The sequence below is a fragment of the Arvicanthis niloticus genome, chromosome 2 (genome assembly GCF_011762505.2).
Source record: "Arvicanthis niloticus isolate mArvNil1 chromosome 2, mArvNil1.pat.X, whole genome shotgun sequence".
Lineage (NCBI taxonomy): Eukaryota > Metazoa > Chordata > Mammalia > Rodentia > Muridae > Arvicanthis > Arvicanthis niloticus.
In genome coordinates, this window is record NC_047659.1 from 96,196,930 (window position 1) to 96,215,567 (window position 18,638).

At 41.3% G+C, this 18,638-nt stretch overlaps 1 protein-coding gene and 1 long non-coding RNA gene across 5 annotated transcripts in view; both read right to left on the reverse strand.

Annotated features, from left to right (window-relative positions):
- The window catches only part of Myef2 (myelin expression factor 2), a 39,301-nt gene extending 35,518 nt beyond the window's left edge, over positions 1-3,783 (reverse strand). For 2 of the 4 annotated variants that reach the window (XM_034494163.2, XM_034494161.2), the window contains exon 1: positions 3,537-3,783. In XM_034494163.2, coding sequence (XP_034350054.1) covers positions 3,537-3,664 — 128 coding nt within the window. In that variant the 5' untranslated portion in view covers positions 3,665-3,783. The remainder of the gene's footprint in view (positions 1-3,536) is intronic. The other 2 variants (XM_034494164.2, XM_034494162.2) reach the window with 1 other exon arrangement.
- A 729-nt stretch (positions 3,784-4,512) lies between these two features.
- Positions 4,513-18,601, reverse strand: LOC143441414 (uncharacterized). Its single transcript, XR_013108784.1, has 2 exons — positions 10,400-18,601; positions 4,513-4,775 (listed from the first exon to the last, which is right to left on the reverse strand). It is a non-coding gene; the product is annotated as an uncharacterized LOC143441414 (long non-coding RNA).
- Positions 18,602-18,638: the final 37 nt, after the last annotated feature.

The following is an 18,638-nucleotide window of genomic DNA, read 5'->3' on the forward strand; positions in this document are numbered from 1 at the left end:
GTCTGAAGTCAGGTAAGAAGATATCTGGTCTTTGATAAGAATCCCTCCTGTCTATTCTCACCCTGGATGAATTCACTGTGAAAACACACAGAATTCTCAAGTACTCAATAAGTTCCTCTATTCTTCACCTGGATGAATGAAGGTTACATGACTGTAATAAACATTTGCTTACAATACTTTAGACAATTCATTACAAAATACATTATTAGGATATTTTCCTTGTTTACTTAAAGGCTGGCCAAAGAAAAACTAAAGGTTTCTTAATAATCAGAAACCAAACTATAAAATGACCTAGCAATTCCATTTTTGTGTGTGTGTATTTAACGAAGAAAATAAAACCATCTGACTATCTGAACTCATATTCACTATATTTTTCACAATTAAGATAAGGAACTGAACTAAAAGTCTGCTTACTGATGAAAGACTGGTTAAAGAAAAGGTGGGAGTGGGCATGTATATATTCCAGATATATACATACACACATACATACACACATACACACACACGGAGGGGGGGGAGTGGAGGGGGAGGGGGGACAGAGACAGAGAGACAGACAGAGGGGCACAGAAAGAGAGATCCCACGTTTAAAAGGAAAACCTGCCATCTGCAGCAACCTGAAGGACAGTGGGCTAAGTGAAATAAGCCAAACACAGAAAACCAAATACTGCATGACATCAAAAACCAAACTCAGAGCATCAGGGTACAGTGATCATTACCACAAGTCTAATGAGATGTCTGCCTAAGCATATAAACTTCCAGTAACCAAGTTCTGGAGACAATGTGTAGTAAAATATTTGGAACGGTTACAAAAGATGTTAGCAACATGAGCTCACAGGTATATTAGTTCAATTACAATAATCATTGTATGATAGCAAATCAAAATATCTGAGGAATAAACATCATAGTTGTGACCTTCACTCATGATAAAACTGATGCTTTATTAGTAATCACTTCACCCTACCCTAGTACTGAATATTTTATAAATAGCATATTATAAATTCATCTGTAATCATACAAGACTAATGAAGAGTCACAAGAAAATTACTGCTTTCCTTTCAATTTACTTGAGTGTAGACAGAGGGAATAGGATCTTCAATTCCTGTCTAAAGATGAACAAGCCAACCTAATCTTTTCCATGAGTTTCAGGGTCTCAAAATTTCATCCTGTATTTCTTCAATGGATAATCACTGATCCTTTAAAATGTAAGGTGCAAGGATGAAAAGGACAGCCAACTCTTAGTCTGCTGTGACTGTGAATTAACTTAATACAAGTCACTTCAATCCGAACAGCAGCACATGGTTCACTTCGAAGCAGTGGATGTTATAAAGCAATGTCTGGTTATCAAAATTCTTTTAATGACTTATCATTAAAAGCATGGTAATTAGCCCAAAGTTTAGGATTGTCAACCACCTCTACAGGTTCACTGTAGATTCACGTAAGATTTAAGGCCCTAAGTATTCATAGTGACTACCTCATGCTGGCCCACCAGACATGTAAGAAATTCCTTAGAGTAAGCACATTGGTCTCTACTCAACACTGAGAAAATATGGAAAGAATGAATTAGAATAAGGAAACAATCTGTATTTACTCCCCCATATTTTCTCTCCTTAAATTAGAAAATGGTTCTTTCTCACCTCTTTTCCCATCTTGCAATGCGACTGTAGACAGTATATTTTTGGGTCTAATAGAGGTTTAGATACTAGCTTCACAAGTCCAACATTATAGAATTCAATGGTTATTTTCTTCAGGAAAAAAACGGTGGCACAATCATGCTTAGATACAAATTAATAATACATACCTGACATCCCTCAGCCCCATCCCACCCCACAGATAAGAGTCCACAGATGCTCTAGTCCTCTTCCCAAAATACATAGTGTTTGCATGTGACTTGAGCACAATCTCACACATACTTTATTTAATCTCTTCCTTACTTATAATACCTAAAACAATGCATATATTTATGTATGCTTGTTTTCCATAGAGATACAATATGGGCATTTCCAATTCACGATTAAATCCACAGATACAGATTCCAAAGACACGCAGGCTGACTGTATTGTTACAGTCACTCCATTTTTTTTTTCTATTTTTAATAGCAAATCTCTGGTAAAAAAAAAAAAAAAAAAACAAAACACGATTTGGCAGCATAAGAGATAGGCTTTACTTGCTTTCTGATTTCTCGATGGTGGAGATACATGCACACTCTCCATCCAAGAGCTAACTGCACTGACTTTCAATCCCTCCAAACCTGATACCTGCAAAATTCTGTTCTGCTCATAAGATGCTTCTTGTTCAAAAGTCACCAGATAGATGGAGAAATACCATATTTAAGGTATTTCTAGCCAATTCATAGGTAACACAATGGACTCCGCCTAATGGAACGTTCCCTAAGGTGCCTCTCCACATTTATCATTTCAAAAATAAATATAGGCATCAGAAAAACAGCAAACACTGGACTTATAAAGCTCAGGATAGGCCCCAGGTAACTGGAGTAATTCCTCTTAAATACAGTCAGTGGTAAAGAGAAAATATCCAATGATGTCATCCTAAGAGCAAGACTGTCATAACGAAGCTGAGGAGAGCTATCCCATCTAATATGCAACCAACTTAATTCAGTCAGTTCCAACAGACTGGTCCAAACGGTACCATCACTACCTCAAGTATTTCAACACAAAATAGAGAAAGGAATTTTAACTTTCCTGACTTAATGAAGCATGTGTTCACTGCTTTCTACTGAGGCAAAATTGAGAGGTGAAGGGTGTTTTAACAAATTGCTGACATATTTTCAACTTCAGTTTTACAGAATAAGCCATAGAAAAAAATGTTTGTCTTCACATCACCACCCCACGTGACAAAGGCAGGTGAGCACAATCTGCCCCTATCCTACTGTCTTACAACTTAAGATTTTAAGGATTAACGTCGACTGAATTCTCTACAGACACAGATGACAAATCCAACCTTCAACCCTTGGGTTTTCTTCTAAAAAACACTGTATTTTATGGGTTGGGGGTGTCATTCTGTGGCCTGGCGCCTGCCTAGAGAATAGAATGCACGAGGCCCTGGGTTGCGTTCCCAGCTTTGCCAAACACAGGTTTACATTTTGGTAATTTAATTATATCATAAGTGAATTATAGTAAAATGAAAGCCACCACACTCTGAGTTTGTGTTTTTAAAAAAAAAAAAAAAAAAAAAAGGCCGCCTGCACGGCCGATAACCATCACCGGGTGGGTGGAGGAGACCAAGTGCCCCTTTTTCGAAAGCCCATCAAGAGGAACACAATGGGTTCGGTCAGCTCTAACACTTTGGAAACCACCACCGCACACGCGGCCCTCACCGGGGCTCGGAACCGGGCCGGGAGGGGAAAGGCCCGATGATGTCATCCCTAGGTCCTCCCCCGGGGATGAGGCTAGCCTCGGGCCTTTTAAAGGGGACCGTTTTCCGCGTGCCTGAGGCCGGGGCCGCCCGCGCCGCACCTGCTCCCGCACCGGGGCCGCCCGCGCCTCCCGCCCTGCCCGCCCGCCCGGGGGAGACAATACATTTTAACGCCGTTGGCGCTGCTGCGCGGCGGTTTCTCGGGCTCGCCGGGGTCTCGCCGCGGCTCAGCCGGTTGCTGCTGCGGGCCGTCGTCACCCGCGGCCGCCTCGGGCTTGTCGGCATCCGCCATCCCGCCGCGGGCTCCGCCTCGGCCGCGCTGAGGGCTCCGAGCGCTACAATGGCGGCGGCCGGCGGAGCGGTAACGGATCGCGATTTGAAAAGGCCCCGAGCGCTCGGCGGCCCGGATCTCGCGAGAGCCGACGAGGCCCCGCGACTTGGGGAGCGAGCGGGGGCGGGGCTCCAGCGCGGCCACCTGCGGAGGGAGCGTCGGCTGCCTAGGGGCGCAGAGATGGGGTCCTCCCGAGGCGGGGCGTTTGGATACCCCAACTACGGCAGCTCCATCTCTGGAGGTGGATGCTCTATGAACCCGCCAACGAGCACCCATGGCTGAGGACAACTCACCAAGTTGACAACTTTCTTTGAGGACTGATGGTTTCTGTAGACCTTAGCAGCCAGCTAAGAGGTTGAAGTTTTTACATTCTCCGGGCAGCAATCGATTTGGACAGTCCATCATTTTCTTAAAAACTCCTGTGCAAGGGGCCTGGAGGAGCTCAGCAGTTAGGATAACTTGCTGCTCTTGCCACGGACCCAGGTTCGGTTCCCAGCACCCACATAAAGGCGCTCCAACAACCTCTTCTGACACCACAGGCACTGGCATGTATGTGGTGCACATGTATACATATAGGCAAATCGCACGCACACATGTAAAAATATATATAATTTTTTAAAAACGTTTTATACAAGATTAGCTACAAAAGCATATTTTGGTTTTGGTTATAGACTTTCCTCCTAAATAAGAAAAACTCGTGAACTTGAGTGATATAATTACACTTCACTCTAAAATGGCCATTTTCAGTTGAAAAATGCAAAGACCTCAAATGTTTCCTTCTATAAAAAAAAAAAAAAAACTGAACGGCATAAGGCAGGCATACTTTATTAGTGATGAGAGTGATCTGTGAAATGCTGTTTGGTGCTCTACCCACATAATATCCTAAACACAACAGATACACTTGATTTGTGTTTCTGTACAGTCACACCTGGGGCCTAATGTTTGAAGTTAGCAGACAGGTCCTGGAATCTGGCCGAGAAAATCAGGATTAGGGCGACCTCTGCCATTTTCTCCTTGGCTGAGGTAGTTCAGTACTCAACCTCTCTTCGCAGTAAACACAGCAGCTCCTTCCCTGCAGGGTAGAGATTTAAAGAAAATACTTCATCTAGGGCCAAGTGCTACAGTGTATCTCTTAAGGCTCCCATGGGGTTTCGGTCAAGGAGAAACCAGATTATCTCCCCCACCACCAACTCGAAGTAGTAAATTGCAATAGCTTTCAAAGTCTTCATCATTCCATTGACTCTTTTGCTATCATTGAATTTCGCCAAGAAACTCCATCTGACAGTCCCTGGACTAGTAGATTCCTGCAAAAAAACCTTTTTCACGTTTCAATACTCTTCAAGAGTTCATCATGACCAAACCATAATAGAAGGCTCAAAGAGAAGATTAGACCCCTGCTGGAGGAGGACTTTGGGAAACAGCACTATTCAAGAGCTGTAATTGAGCTAAAAACACAATTAAACACACACACACACACACACACACACACGAGACTTGCCCATACTCCAGAGTATGCCAATTTAAATATTCTGTTAAAAGATCTATTCTTAATGACTGAGCTTTGGAGGACACTGTTTTGGAATTTCCAACCCCAATAAGCCTATATTAAAAAAAAAAAAAAACCCACGTGATCCAGTTATAATTATAACATATAAGCCTAGATGAGGCAGATCTAACACTATACTGACTTATTCTCCAGCTATAAAACCCCTTACTACTTGTGGTTTCTCCTGGCCATGTGGTTCTGCTCCATCATGGCTATGTCCCCCTTGTCTTTCATCTTCTCTCCTCTAGTCCTGTCCTCTCTCTTCTCTACCTGCCCCCAGTCTCAAAGACCTCCTGCCCCACCTTTCCCCTTCACAGCCCAAATACAGGCTCTAGTCTTTATTGACCAGTTAAAACAGGGAGAAGGTTCACAGGAGATCACCTGAGTACTGCTCTTGGGGGCAGCCCCTCTTGGGGAAGCAGAATTAACATCAGAATACAAACAGCACCAGGACACCCCACAACGGAGCAGGATTTAAGTTGTGTGCCTAATATAAATGGCTCTCTGCCTACACATCAGCCCCAGTCTTGTGAATTCACTAAGAGCAGAGGATTATCAAAACTGAGAATCACTGAGGGCTTCCTAGAAGAAATGAGTCCCAAAAGGCTGGCTCAGGTGGAGCAGCTTCCATGCAGAGGAGAGGCTACCCTGTACCTTTTCTTCTCCATGCTGTTGATGGCATACTTAAGGATATCAAAGTCTACAAAGGACACAGTAAAATTCAATCCCTCTACTCCCCCCACCGGGATTTTTCTTTTCAGTGTATGTGTGCACATTGAAAAACTCTTAGGTAACAGAGTTCCTACTACAAAATCGTTATCCTCCACAATTACACAAAATATATTACTAGTGCTTTGACTAATAGTGAGCCCCTTTCACCTCTGTGTTTGAACACTTGGACCCCACTTAGGCCCTAGTTGGCAGTGCTGTCTTGGGAGACTTAGAAGATGTAACCTTGTTGGAGGAAGAGAGTTTAAAATGTCATTCCCGGGCTGGAGAGATGGCTCAGTGGTTAAGAGCACTGACTGCACTTCCAGAGGTCCTGAGTTCAAATCCCAGCAACCACATGGTGGCTCACAACCATCTGTAATGAGATCTGATGCCCTCTTCTGGTGTGTCTGAAGACAGCTACAGTGTACACATAATAAATAAATAAATAAATCTTTAAAAAAAAATAAATAAAATGTCATTCCCAGTTCACTTTGTGTGAACACACTCATGTGTGTGTGTGTGTATGTGTGTGTGTGTGTGTGTGTGTGTCTGCTTCCTACAAGAACACGCTCTCAGCTTGCTGTTCCAAATGCCACCTGCCTGCTGCCATGCCTCCCCAACACGAAGACTCTAAGATTCTAAACTTAATAAGTGTCCTTTGTTATTTGAAGCTTGAAAAAGAGTTTATAGATCTAAGGCTAGGTCTCCGTGGTAGAGCACCTGTCTAACACGGTTTAATCTGCAGTCCTGTACACGACTCTGTTTGCAGTATGATGAAAACATAGGTATTTATTACTGAGTAATAGAAACATTTCAACCACTTTCTACTTCCTTAGCTTAAGTCACCCTGCCTGTGCCTCGGTGTCACTCAGTAACTCCATGCCAAGCCAGATTAGAACAAGTTGCTGGGAGGCCTGCCCACTTTCCTTTGCACAGAAAGACACACTCCCTCTCGTTAGGACACAGAAGAATTCGGCTTCCTCCATCCAAAGCCGTGGAGATTTATCTGTCCCCCCGTTTGGCAACCGTACTCTAAAGAGTACCAAGGTGATTACCATGTGTTAGATGTTGTCTTTAATTAAAATATTGATATTTTTGTGGCACTGTTCTCAAGCTATAGTTACAGCATTTGGAACAGAAAGTAGAGTTCTTAGAATGAGGAGTTGCCAGGTCCAATCCCTGTGCGGCTCTGAGTATTTTAAGATAATTCTTAAAAGCTGGTAGAGAAGCTAACTAACAAAACCAACCATCCTCATCTTATTTGCTGATAGGAAATATATTGATGATCCCCAAGAACAGCAGCAGCAGTGGAGTGGGTCAACCTGAGCTTAGACTGCTACAGAGGGCAGAGCTGGAGAAGTGATGCCAGCCCTTCGGAGGAGCTCAGAAGATCATGTGTGGATCCCAGATATTGAAACAAGGTTATAGCATTCAAGTTGCCTTGAAGACCCCAAGATGTTCGAGATGCCAGAGCTATAGGCTATCTCCTGAGGAAAGCTGCTGATGTAGAGTGAAAAATTATAAAGGCCATCTTATGAAATATGTGTAAATTTTTCGCCTTAGACCTTGGGCAGAAAAGCACCTGCCAGCAGGTTTGGGTCCATCTAATTAGTTACAGAGGAGGGGGGAGTTACAGTACAAAGGCCTGTTAAGAACATCCCAGAAACTGACTGGCCAAGGGAAGAACTACACCCTGCCCCATGGTACGGCCTACTAGTGTTCAAAAGAGGTAAAACAACCAATCCTGTGCACCCGCGCGAAAGTTCGATTTTTCCCTACCCCGCCCATATATAAGCGCTATGCCCCTGAGCCACGAGGTCAGTCCCTCTATCCCCTATGTGAGATATGGGGATATGGGCTGGCCCAGAGCTCTGATATAATAAACCACCTCATGTATTTTACAGCAAGACGGTCTCTCGTGTGTCCTTTGGGTGCGTGTTATCCTGTGACTTAAGTGGACCCCTTTTTGGGGAGTCCCGGACCTTTCACTAACAGGGAGTGGAACCAGCCCAGGCAAAAAAAGTTTGTTGCAGTCAACAAAGATGAAAAAGGAGTTGGAGGCCTGAAGATCACTTTGACATCAGACATGGAGATGCAGAGTTTGGAGTTTGCCCAGCTGGTTTCCTGTCTTGCTTTGAGGGTTACAGTTAAGTGATTGAATAAATCTCAGAAGAGACTTTGAACTTTGGACTTTTAACATTGTTTAGACTACTATAGACTTTGAAGTTGGACTAAATGCATTTTTCATTATGCTATGTTTAGGTATGGCCTTCATAGACTCAGATGTTTGAATAAACCTATGGGAACCAGGGAGTGGAATGTGATGGTTTATATGTGCTTTTCCCAGGGAATGGCAGTATTAGAGGGTGTAGCCCTGTTGGAGTAGATGTGTCACTGTGAGACTGGGCTTAAGACCCTCAACCTAGCTGCCTGAAAGTCAGTCTTCCACTAGCAGCCTTCAGATTAAGATGTAGAACTCTCAGCTCTTCCTGCACCACGCCTGCCTAGATGTTGCCATGCTCCTCACCTTGATGATAATGGACTGAACCTCTGAACCTGTAAGCCAGCCCCAACTAAATGCTGTCTTTTTAAGACTTGCCTTGGTCATGGTGTCTGTTCACAGCAGTAAGACCCTAACTAAGATACTACTAAAACCCATATTTTACCCTCTACTTACAGCTAGATATATTTCTGTGGGTATATTTCTGGTCAGTAAAATCTAAGAGAAATGTTGAGTGGGCCATGTAGGAGATTTTTAGAGAAAAGTCACTGAGCAAGGACCATGGTCCTATTGTCTCCTCTTTGGCCTCTTCCTGTCATTGGCTTAGAATAGAGAAATTATGCTTTTAGAAACAATTACCATGTAGGGCCCTGAAGTGACCTCATAACTGGAAGCTAAAGATGAGGAGCAGGAAAAGAAAGTCATGATGAGGCCATGAAGTATACTACCCTGGCATTCTTCTCCCCATCCCCGTGATGGTTTCTATGACAGCTAGTGCCCATGCTGAATAAACTGCTTCTTACCATCTTCCTAGTACAACTGAGTTAGATCGTGACAAGAATAACTTTTAATGGAAAAGGACTGATTTGCTTAATAGTTTCTTCTATATGATATTTGCACAAATATAACTTTAAAATGTTTCTCTGATGACACCATTCATGTTTGTTTTTGGCCTAGCCTTTGCTTTAGACCACAGAACCTGGCAAGTTCCTTGTCTCAGGTCTATTCTCTACTTTCCTTATTGACAAATGTAATTTTTCTTAGATCAGTAATGTGCCTATGTAAATGATGTGTGTGACCACACGGCATAGATCTATCTACTAAGTTGTGGGGAAAAATATTCAAGGGGTTCTGGACATGCTTAATTTCCTGTTGAGTTCTTTGCTTTCCTACCTCCCTATGGGACTGGAAAATTGGTTGGGCATATGGAAACCATGATTCAGCAAATCTAAAAACAGATGTACATGAAAATAACCTGGGAGGAGGCAGATAGAGACCTGAAACTCCTAATGTCAGAACCACTGCATAAGCCTTCGACTATCTATAACCAAACATCATGTTTTTGAAGCAAAATAACTTGTCTCTCAGTACTCCAGTTTCTGTTGAAGTTTAGCTCCTTTGCAGCCCTTTCAACAAAAGCCATTTATTGTTGACAGATACTTATCAATTCAGTTTGTTGAAAGCAATGGTCTTACAGTTGTTTATAAATATGATTTATCTTATCATAATACATTACAGAAGAGTAGACTAAATCTATTTTATGTCAATGGATTTTAGTTCACAAACAATTTAAATATGTTAAGTTACGTGAATCTATTATTGTGAATAGAAATAAACTTGATAGCATGCATTTCTATTGTTTTTATTTTGTTTCAGGTATCAGAGGGAAAAAAAAGTTTCTGACTCATCCTTTAGATATTTTATAGGAAGAAGGGTCTCATACAGGGACCTATATGCTTTCATGCTTGGGATGGGAGAACAGAAGTTGAGGAGTTATTGCTAGAGTTTAAAAAAAAAAAATAGGAAGGGCAGAAATCAGGAGGAGCCACCAGTATTAGTCTCTAGTCTGAAGACACTGAGGGTGCTGGTGCAACACCCTGTCTGTCCTTGTTCAGACCCACTGTCTTAGGATTTCTACTATGGCCATGGTAACTCTTATAAAGGAAAGCCTTTAATTGGGGCTGCTGACAGTTCAAAGGTTCAATCCATTATTGTCATGGCAGGAAGCATGACAAGCGTGAAGACAGACCTGGTGCTGGAGAAGAAGCTGAGAGCTCTACATCTGATTCAGCAGGCAGCAGGAAGTGACCCAGACATACTTCCTCCAACAAACAAGGCCACACCTCCTAATAGTGCCACTTCCTATGGGTCAAGCATTCACACACACATAAGTCTATGGGACCATTCCTATTCAAAACCACCACACCCACCAAGTTACCTGCAGCAGCTGCTGAGACAAATACTTTTTCCTCTGCTCCCTGGAAAACTTGCAACACTGTTCTTCTTTGGCAGAATTTAGGTCGGAATGCAGCTGGAAAGGGATTTTGAAGAAGGAGAAGTTAGAAGGATGAGGACAATGTTGACTAGTCAGAGGTCACACACAGTGCAATTTCCAAGCCACTTGTAGAAACCACTACAAAGGCATCTATAAACCTAAGGTAAATGATAGCACAGTTAAAGCAGGAGAGATAAAATGTACTTAATGATACATTTAAACTTCATGAATTTGACCAAGAACAAACATAATGGTGAGACTACAAGGGAAGATTGAGTTATGAGAGAATGATTAGGAAAAAATCACTAAATAGGAATTTTCAAGATAGCCTAGCAGTCCAGATGAGCCAAGGGGATCTGGGGAGTTCATGAATGTACTCTGGGCATCAGACCACTATCTCAGAGCTTGCCCAGTCCAGCTGTGCAAGTGGACTTAGAGTTCATCCATCTGGTTTTTACTTGGTAGTCAAAACATACAGAGAAAAGCAAGTATAAAACAACGAGTTTCCTCAATCTGTCCACATCCCTATTTGTCAGTTATGTATTAATGGACTAATATTACAAAATTGTATACTGTAACAGGAAAAAAAGACTTATTTTGAAATAATTTAACTCAGTTCCTATGTATTATACTGTTCACAGTTCAGAAATTTGTGGAGACTGGGCTGAAAGTAACATATTCTATTTAATGACTTGAGTTATAGTTTAAATGAAACCACAGAAGCATGTGGAACAGTAAAATTAAAACCAATTAAATGACACTTCATGTTAATAATCACTCAGAGCTGAAACATCGGGTGCATCTTTCTTTGCAAAAATTTTTCTAGCAGAATGTAACGTTGCCAATGAGACTCCTCAAACACGCCCGTGTTAGATCATTATCCAGGCTGTGGCATCATCAGCTCATCACTTCTCGGTCTGTTCAGATCATTTTCCTCACTGTTGGCAAAGTCCAACACAGTCATCTCCTAATCCAATCCAATCATCCCATGACCAAGCTCTTCCATCCCATTTCAGCACAGTGAGCACCAGCTACTCCTGAGATGGAAGATGGTAAAACGACCTGTGAGGGCGGTGATCCTTAAGGGGGAAAGAAAGAAAGAAAGAAAGAAAGAAAGAAAGAAAGAAAGAGGAAAGAAAGAGAAAAAAGAAAGAAAGAGAAAGGAAGAAAGGAAGGAAGGAAGGAAGGAAGTAGGGGAAAAAAGGATGGAAGGAAGGAAGCAAATACTATGATTTTAAAAAAGAAAAGAAAAAAAAAAAGAGAGAAAGACCTTTAAAGCACTCTTTCCTGAGCTCCAAAACTGGGGGCTAGCCCCTGTTAATTATCATGAAAGGTTTTTCACCAGGCTCCTTGAATGACACTGGGACAGCAGGAGTGACTCTCCAGGGAGTACAGGATGTGGCTGCTTTGGGAGCAGAATATCTGCAGTTGTGCCTCTTTTAGAGAAGTAACATATTTCTTACTAAAATCTCAAACGCATCCTTAACCCTCTCTCCAAAAAGATTAAAATAAATGGTGGAGTGCAAAAGCCAAAACAGACATTCAGGAGTGATAGGGGAATGTGTTTAAAAGCAACCAACTTCAAAATACAAATAAGTGTCTAAATATATTCTAAAATCACTAGGTTCAAATTTTAAATGAAAATTTTTAAATTAATAACGTAATTATACAAAAATTAGTCTACATTTTTCTTCCACATTTAATTGTGTTACTAATGTTTGAGTCAGTTGTACTGTTTATTAAAAGGCCCAGTCACATGAAATGATTTTAACTCCTCCGTCAACCACCAACCAGACAAGATGTGGATTCCTCAGAAAAGAAGAAAGCACCATTTTGGCTTTATTGTGACTTCAGGAAATTATCCCAATATAAAAGACTTGAGAGCAAAAATCTCCAGTGAAGAGTCTCCAGACAAGCCAAACACCCTCTGGAAAGCCTCCAGGCTGATTTAGTAAAGTCTGGCTTTGAATTTCGTTGTAACACCATCTTCCTATACAGTCCTGTGTGAGGCTGGCTGCTGGCTAAGTCTCTGTAATTCCCACATATTCTTATAAGATAGGTAGACGTGAACACCTCCAGGGTTCATGGGGACATGGCAACATCTGCCAGGCGAACATGAAGGCCTGAGTTTGAATCCTCAAAATACATGTCAAAGCAGGATGTGATGGCTCATCTTTGTAGCCCCGGTCCTGAGGAGTGGAGTCGGGAGGTCCCTGAAGTACATTGGCCAGTCAGTTTAGCTGAATCTGAGCTCCAGGCTCAATATGAGACTCTGTCAGTAATAATAATAATAATAATAATAATAATAATAATAATAATAATAATAATATATTAGCAGAGAGTAATGAAGACACCAGTGGTACACACATACACACACACACACACACACACACACACACACACAAGAAATTAATGCTTCTGATCTCTAACTTAATTAAAAAGACCTTGTAATAAAAAACAATATTAGGTTCTGAAAGAGAAACAGAAGACACTGTTCCTTGAGGTTAAACTAATTTATAAATTATATACATTAAAACTCTTTTCTGCCAGTTTACCATTTTAATGTTTAGTTATTATAATTTATATTTCTATCTCCATAATAATTAAATCATATTGTTTTCTATCTTTCAATATCCCATTAAAACAAATATAAATAAATACACACTGCTGTCACACACACTCACCTGTGCTGTCACAGACACTCACCTGTGCTGTCACAGACACTCACCTGTGCTGTCACACACGCTCACCTGTGCTGTCACACACACTCACCTGACACTCGTCCTTTTGGCTGTGAGCGAAGACATTCATCTATAGACTCCATTTCTGATTTTACAAAATTATCTTTACAGGTGACCATAATCTAAATTTCTTTTTTTTCTTTTTTTTTCTTTTTTTTGGTTTTTCGAGACAGGGTTTCTCTGTGTAGTCCTGTCCTGGAACTCACTCTGTAGACCAGGCTGGCCTTGAACTCAGAAATCCGCCTGCCTCTGCCTCCCAAGTGCTGGGATTAAAGGCGTGCGCCACCACCGCCTGGCTCTAAATTTCTTTAAAAAATGAATTAAAAAAAATTGAAAAACCCTAGTAACCAAATAGAGAAAAGAAACAAATTTAAAAAAACCTATGATCTAAGTTTCAACTATTAATTTGACTCTGGTATGACTGAGAAGTAAAAAAAAAAAAAAAAAAAAAAAAAAAGTGGCCAGTCAGTCGCACAGTCTATTCTGGTGTGAATGAAATAAGGAGTGGGTATGAGAGCTCCATTGCAAGCAATAGTTCCTAGGAAATGTCCAAACTTTCTAAAGTACTCAACCTCTTAAAGAAAAAAGTAGTAGGTGACTTGTTGACTAGCTGTTAATTAGATAAATAGATGATAGATAGATAGATAGATAGATAGATCATTAATATAACAACTAATATCTAATAACAACTCTATAAGGAAATCAAGCAGTTTGTGTAACTCAGGAGTTCTTCCACTAGGATATTTGTAGATAGAGTCAGCACAGCACCAAGACATATTAAAGGTGATTTTATTTGGGGTTGTACATACATGGTTTTTAATTCTGAAAGTAGATCATAGGCTTTGAAAGGCGAATCTCATCACTTTAGAAGGCACTGTGACTCTCATTTCTTTCTGTAGTTTCTATGGAAGTTGTGCAAAAATTTGAAGAACATGTGTTCATTGCAATGTGCATTTCTTTAATGGTCCTTTTGCTATGGAAAATAAAATATAAGTAGTATGCTAATTTCTGTAGCAGTATAACTTTGTAGAAGCTTCTACACTGCTTTACAATGACAAATCTCTCCAAGGACAGATAACACATCTAATTTATCTTTGGATCCCAGCACCTCACAAAAGAAGTGGAACATAATGGATTTTTAATCCATCACAGGCTCCTGGATGGTCCTTACAGCCTTTGAGAGCATTGCCACCTTCTGCACTTGAAGAGGTCAAGGTCAAGCCTAATTTACAGTTAAAGCTTTCCTTTGGCATCAGTTCAAAAGCACTAACTGCAAGCACTATATTAAATTATTATGGGTTTTTAAAAATAGAAAACGGGCCTGGAAAGACTGCTCGACAGTCAACAACACGTGTTTCCCTTGCAAAGGCTTAAGGCTTGATTCTCAGCACCGACTTAGTGGTTTACAACCACTTACAATTCCAGGGGATTCCTTGCTCTCTTTCAACCTCTGTGGGCCCCAGGCATCCACATGGTGCATATTCACACATGTCAAAACAATCATACACATAAATTAAATCTTAAAAAAAAAACCAAAAAACCAAAACAAAACAAACAAAAAATACACCCAGAGAAGCCTTCAATATCTATGTATGGGCTTGTGACAGCAATAGTCAAACAATAACACTGTCCCATTTTTTTAGGCTGGGTGGAAATTAGATGTGTAACATCTGGGTACTTTTAAAGATTTCTGTGTGCCTGTGTGTGTGCATGTAAGTGTATGTGGGTACCCATAGACACAAGAATAAGAAAACAGAACTCCTGGAGTTGGGGTTACAGGTATTTCCATGGGCTTATTGGGGTTGGAGATTTACTGCAACAGTTGTCAGTTGCAGTACACACTTTAACTGCTGAACCATATCTCTTTAACCCTAGCACCCAGGTGTTTAAGATTAGTTTTAAGATTAAGAGCATTTACCATGGAACCATATTGAAAGTCATAAAATGGTAATTAAAATCTCTAGACATGATAATGATATCTGAAGTGAAGTTCATGTCTATAGTAGATTCCTTTCACTTGGTTCTGACCCCTTCAGTGAGGCTTGACAAACTGATTGCCGGGAACAGTGAGGAAATACAGAATGGGCCGGCAGGATGATTCAGCACTTACTGCTACTTACTCCTAAGCCAATCTCCAGGACTCACGTGAGACAAGAAGAGAACTGACTCCTGCCACTTGTATGCTGACCTCTAAACATGTACCATGGGACATTTGCCCCCAACACACACACACACACACACACACACGGGTGACAGGAGGGAGAGGGAAGATGAGGAAGAAAAGTAAAGGAAAAGAGAGGAAGAGAAAGGAAGAAGAGAGATTGAGAGGAAGAGAGAGAGGAAGAAAGGGAGGCAGGAAGGGAGAGAGAGAGAGAGAGAGAGGAGTCAAACATAGCCTGGGTCCAAATTTAGAATGAAATTAATCAGATTCACAAATATTTTATTAATGGTATACAAACAAATTATTTACATGAGTAATTTCTGGGTTTATTTAAATAGACTAACTTTTTTTTTTTTTACAACAGCCTCTTCTTTAAAATCTATTTTATTTTTTTTATTTATGTGTCCTGTATGTCTGCATTCATGCATGCCATGTGTGTACTGATGTCCTAAAAGACAGAAAGGGGATTCTGGTCCCCTAATACTGGAGTTGCAGTTGGCTGAGTCTCATCAGGTGGTTGGGGTCCTCTGAAAGAGCAATGTCTTAGTTACTTTCCTATGGCTGTGATAAGAGCCATGTATGATCTTAGACAACTTAGGCAGCACCATGATCAAAGCAAAAGTACTTAATTCAGTACTTACAGTTTCAGACAGTTAGAGTCCATGACCATCATGTGGGGAGCATGACAACAGGCTGCAGGCACAGCGCTTGGAGCAGTTGCTGAGAGCTCACATCTTAATCCACAAGTATGAGGCAGAGGGACAGAGACACTGGGAATGGACAGAGTCTTGAAATCTCAAAGCAAACCCCCAGTGACACACCTGTTCCATCAAGATGACCTCATAATCCTTCACAAAGCAGTTCCAGCAACCAGCACAGGCAGCAAGAGCTCTTAAACACTAAGTTGTCTCTCTAGCCAGTACAACAATCTTAAAATGTAGATGGGAGAAAATGACCTCATTTTTTTGGACTCTACAGGGAATTGCATTGCTAGAATACAATACTTCTAGTGCCTTGCTAGTTGGAGAGTTGTAGCAATGTTAGGAATGAATCTGAGACATAATCTCATGCCTACTGAATTAGCATCTGCTGGTTCTCACCAATGTGAAATTCATAACAACATTAAAATTCAAGGAACTGTTTTAGTCCATAGTATTAAGAAAAGATACAGCCATTAACACACTTGAAAAAGTCAGTAAAGCTCTGAGCATACCACTGGAAGAAGAGACATCCCCCGTTCCTTCGCAGCAGGCTGTTAGGTCAGCTACTCCTTAAGATGTTTTCATGAGACACAATTAGAAAATATCATCCTGAGTGAGGTAACCAAGTCACAAAGGAACACACATGGTATGTACTCACTGATAAGTAGATATTAGCCCCAAAGCTTGGAATACCCAAGATACAATTCATAGATCACATGAAGCTCAAAAAGAAGGAAGACCAAAGTGTGGGTGCTTCTGTCCTTCTTAGAAGGGGGAAGAAAATACTCAAGGGAGGAAATACAGAGACAAAGTGTGGAGCAGAGACTGAAGGAAAGGCCATCCTGGGACTTCCCCACCTGGGGATCCATCCCATATACAAACACCAAACCCAGACATTGTTGCAGATGCCATATTGAAGTGCTTGCTGGCAGGAGCCTGTTATGGCTGTCTCCTGAGAGGCTCTGCCAGAGCCTGACAAATACAGAGGTGGATGCTTGCAGCCAACCGTTGGACCGAGCATGGGGTCCCCAATGGAGGAGTTAGAGAAAGGACTGAAGGACCTGAAGGGGCTTGCAACCTATAGGAAGAACAACAATATCAACCAACTAGACCCTCCCCAGAGCTCCCAGGAACTAAACCACCAACCAAAGAGTACGCATGGAGGAACCCATGGCTCCAGCCGTATATGTAGCAGAGAATGGCCTTGTCAGGAAACCATGGGAGGAGAGGCTCTTGGTTCTGTGAAGGCTCAGTGCCCCAGTGTAGGGGAATGCCAGAGCAGGGAGGCTGGAGTGGGTAGGTAGGTGAGCACCCTCATAGAAGCAGAGGGAGGGGGGATGTGATAGGGGATTTCCAGAGGGAAAACCAGGAAAGGGAATAACATTTGAAATGTAAATAAAAATTATTTCTAAGATAAATGATGTTTTCATTGTTCTAAATTTCAAGGGAAACTTTTCAAATGATCGTCTCATATGAACCCCGAATATATTTTGGGTGACTTCTAAACTATAAACTATTTTATTACATAGTTGAGAATTTTATATAATCTATAATCATATTCATTTTCCTCCTGAGATCCACCACCTGTAATCACTTCCTTTCAACTTCATGCCCATCCTTTTAAATTTGATCAACCAACCAGAGAACATATGCTTTAAAATGTCTATTCCTCACCCCCCCCAGAAGTAGGTAGGTGCTCATGATCCCCTCCCCACATCATGTTAGAATGCTGACTGGCTTGGTCTTATGCAAGTCTTGTGCAGTACTGTGAGTTTATGGGTAAAGCAGACTTTATTAGTGAAGTAGACTTGTTCAGAAAACACCAGTTCACTCTGGTCCACCCTCTGTTTCTTGTTATCTTTCCTCTTCCTCCTGCTCAATAGTCTCTGGGATTTGGAGGGAATGCTATAGACGTTCCATTTGTTGCTGAGCAATCCTCTGACAGAGACATCTTTGTAAGACTATTTAATTTCCTAAATAATAATAATACTCCCAATGGTCGTAAAATTGTCTTCATAGTTATTTAGCTGAGAACTGGTCACACCCATGTTCTCAGCTAAATAACAACAGTAGCAATAATAATGCACAAATTCTGTATCTGCATTTCTCGAATATTAACAATTGAATAATTCATAAGATGAGCAATTAAGTTCGTAGGGGATCTACAGGTGCTTGCTGAGGCTAGGTTCTGGGAATAGTGTCAAAACATGATCACAGTTAATGACACTAAAGCTGAGAGTGGAGAAAACTCTCAAGGAGAGATGAGAAGAGCAATGTCTGTGTTGCTTTGATGTGTTCTGCTTCGCTTCCATGTTTACAATGTGTGTATTCAACACTTTTTAGAAAACCTGCATCGCATCTACCTAATGGTTTTATCACTGGTAGTTAAGTATCTTCTGGCAGGAAAGAGATCAGCTTCAGCGTTTCAGCACTGCGGACAGCTCCAGGGCGTCTGCGGGAAGGGGTGGGGTGAAGTAAAGGGGCGTGGGTAGTAGAAATGAACACCAAATGACTAAGTGACGCATCAGTCTTCAGTTAAACCAGTACACTTTTCACACCGTTTTTCCTTTGTCTGATCA